Here is a 2495-nt window from a genome sequence, read left to right as displayed (position 1 = left end):
AACAAACACAGTTAATAATTCTAAATGTGTTGGCTTTCTTTCAAATTGAACAGGAACAAGTTCGGAATGGCATACCACTAGACATCAACAATGTTATACAGCGAACTGCACAAGCAACGAAAGTCAGCCCAACAACCATTTCAAATTTGAGAAAAAATGGTGTAAAATCCGACAAAGATTACGCATCTAATGTCTCTACCAAGCAAAAGATTAACAAGACGAAAATCACAGAATATTTGAAGAATAAAATTCGGGATACAATCTATTATATGTACTCCCAAAAGGAATATGTTACACTGGCAACTATTACACAAAAATTTCTGGAGCAAAACGAATATTTTCAATTTTCCATTGATTCATTGAGAAAGTGGATCAAAAGTATGGGTTTTAAATGGAAGAAGTCCAATAACAGAAAATATCTTATGGATTTACCGGATATTGTCCACAAACGAATAAAATTCTTAAGGGAGTACATTGAAAACAAAAATTTGGGATAATATATAATATATAATATGGATGAAACCTGGATATTTAGTAAGGGATCATTTCGAAACAGCTGGCAAGATGATACTAAGCACACGGAATCAATTAAACCCAATGAAGGTAAAATAAGATATTATAATACCTTTTCAATATTATTAAAAGAGATATTCTTTAGGTCATCGATACATTATTGTCCACGCTGGGACGAACGATGGCTTTATTGGTGGGGCAAGTTTGATTTTTAAAAGTGGAAAAAAAACAGGGGACTATCATGATAATATGAACAGGGGTAATTTTGAAAATTGGTTCAAGACTCAACTGGTGCCAAATCTTCCTGAAAAATCTTTAATTATTATGGACAACGCAAGCTACCATTCTGGCCTTTTAGAGAAAATTCCCACCAAATCATGGACAAAACAAAGAATGATAGAATGGTTAGGGGAAAAAAATATCGGCTATCCAGAAAAGGCAATGAAGGATCAAATATGGAGCATTGTCAGCGCAAACTGCCCCAAAGAGAAAAAGTACTACCTTGATGAATATGTTAAGCCTTTAGGACATAAAATTTTACGGTTACCGCCATACCACTGCCAATTTAATGCGATTGAAATGGTGTGGTCTCAGTGTAAACGAAAATACGATCAGTACATTGCAAATTTTAAGGGATCACCACAAGAGGTTTTGGCAACATGGGAAAGGGTTATCGGGGAGATTTCTAGGGATAATTGGGAGAAATACGTAAACCATACGGACAAAGTAATACAAGAGGCTTGGGGAGCAGTACAAGTTTGTGATGCTTCTGACATCCCACCTCTTGTTATCACTACAGACGCAGATGACGACCTTACTGACGACGAATACTTTGATTTTGACTCTGACGATACGGACGAGGGCGACTAATTTTCTTCTAATACTGTGACCATTACAATCGCAATAAATTGGCATTGGTATATTTTTGTTTTACGATTTTGATTTTCCAACTATTCATCAAGGTAGTGCAATTTTTTCTTGTGTAGATGTGGTTTCGATAGTGGTTCTTTGAATTTTTATGTACTCCTCTGCTAATTATTTTTTGGGTCTTTTCCTAAATAATATTCTGTGATTTTCGTTTTGTTAATCTTTATTTATTTAAAAACAAAAATATGTTAATATTACTTATATGTTAGTTGAGCAAGTTATTAAAATAATTAGTGAGTAAATGACCTTTTTTGAAATACTAACATTTTATCCATCGCGGTTTCGCTCGCAAAAAATATGAACTATTCGCATTTTTTAACATGTTAAAAATTTATTTTCGATATCTTCAGTCGTTTAGGCTGTGCGTTGATATCTCAGTCAGTCAGTCAGTTAATTAGGACTTCTTCTTTTATTAAGACCTATAGATTTCTTGTGGAAATTGACTTAATTATTATCAAAAAATGCTAAAATATTATGTACACCACTGTATAGTAAAAGTCATACAGGTAATTAGACACCAGTAGTCAGTTACTTAGCAACAAATAAATTTAATAGGACATACGTTTTTTCCCACGAAAATGACGTCATTACACGACTGTAAAATTCCGAGTTTACATATAAAACCTAAATCCAGCGTTGCTCGGAATTTTATAATATATTGATATAGCTTACCTGATTCCCGATTTTAACAGTTAAGATTCTCTCCCGTCAATCCGCTGCCCTTTCAACGCCATTTTGTAGCACCGGTACAACTCATGGTGATACCACAGAATACAACCGAGTCCATCGACATACTTGTGTTGATGATATTTTATGTACAGGGTGTACAATATTATTGTATAAATAAATTCAAAGTTTTGTGTCAAACTCTGCAGCTAATAACACTAGGTAGGATGAACAATAACAAGAGCTCGTTACATTATAACCTGCTGAAAAAAATACCGGGTTTTCTAAAATTGTATAATCTATGAAATAATGTCCAAAAAACGTAATAAATGAGGCAAAACTTTTAATTCAGTTGAAGTATATAATGAAATTATAAATGCATACCGTCT

General features: G+C 33.4%; 1 protein-coding gene across 1 annotated transcript; it reads left to right on the top strand.

Moving 5' to 3' along the window:
• The first annotated feature begins 512 nt into the window (after nucleotides 1–512).
• On the top strand, nucleotides 513–1553 carry LOC116170617. The gene is made up of 2 exons (XM_031487120.1): nucleotides 513–603; nucleotides 659–1553. The coding sequence occupies exons 1-2, from the start codon at nucleotides 513–515 to the stop codon at nucleotides 1381–1383; spliced, it is 816 nt and encodes a 271-aa protein (XP_031342980.1). The 3' UTR covers nucleotides 1384–1553.
• The last annotated feature ends 942 nt before the right edge of the window (nucleotides 1554–2495 follow it).

This window comes from Photinus pyralis, unplaced genomic scaffold, assembly GCF_008802855.1.
Source record: "Photinus pyralis isolate 1611_PpyrPB1 unplaced genomic scaffold, Ppyr1.3 Ppyr1.4_LG5, whole genome shotgun sequence".
NCBI lineage: Eukaryota > Metazoa > Arthropoda > Insecta > Coleoptera > Lampyridae > Photinus > Photinus pyralis.
This window is presented reverse-complemented; position numbering and strand designations above follow the sequence as displayed.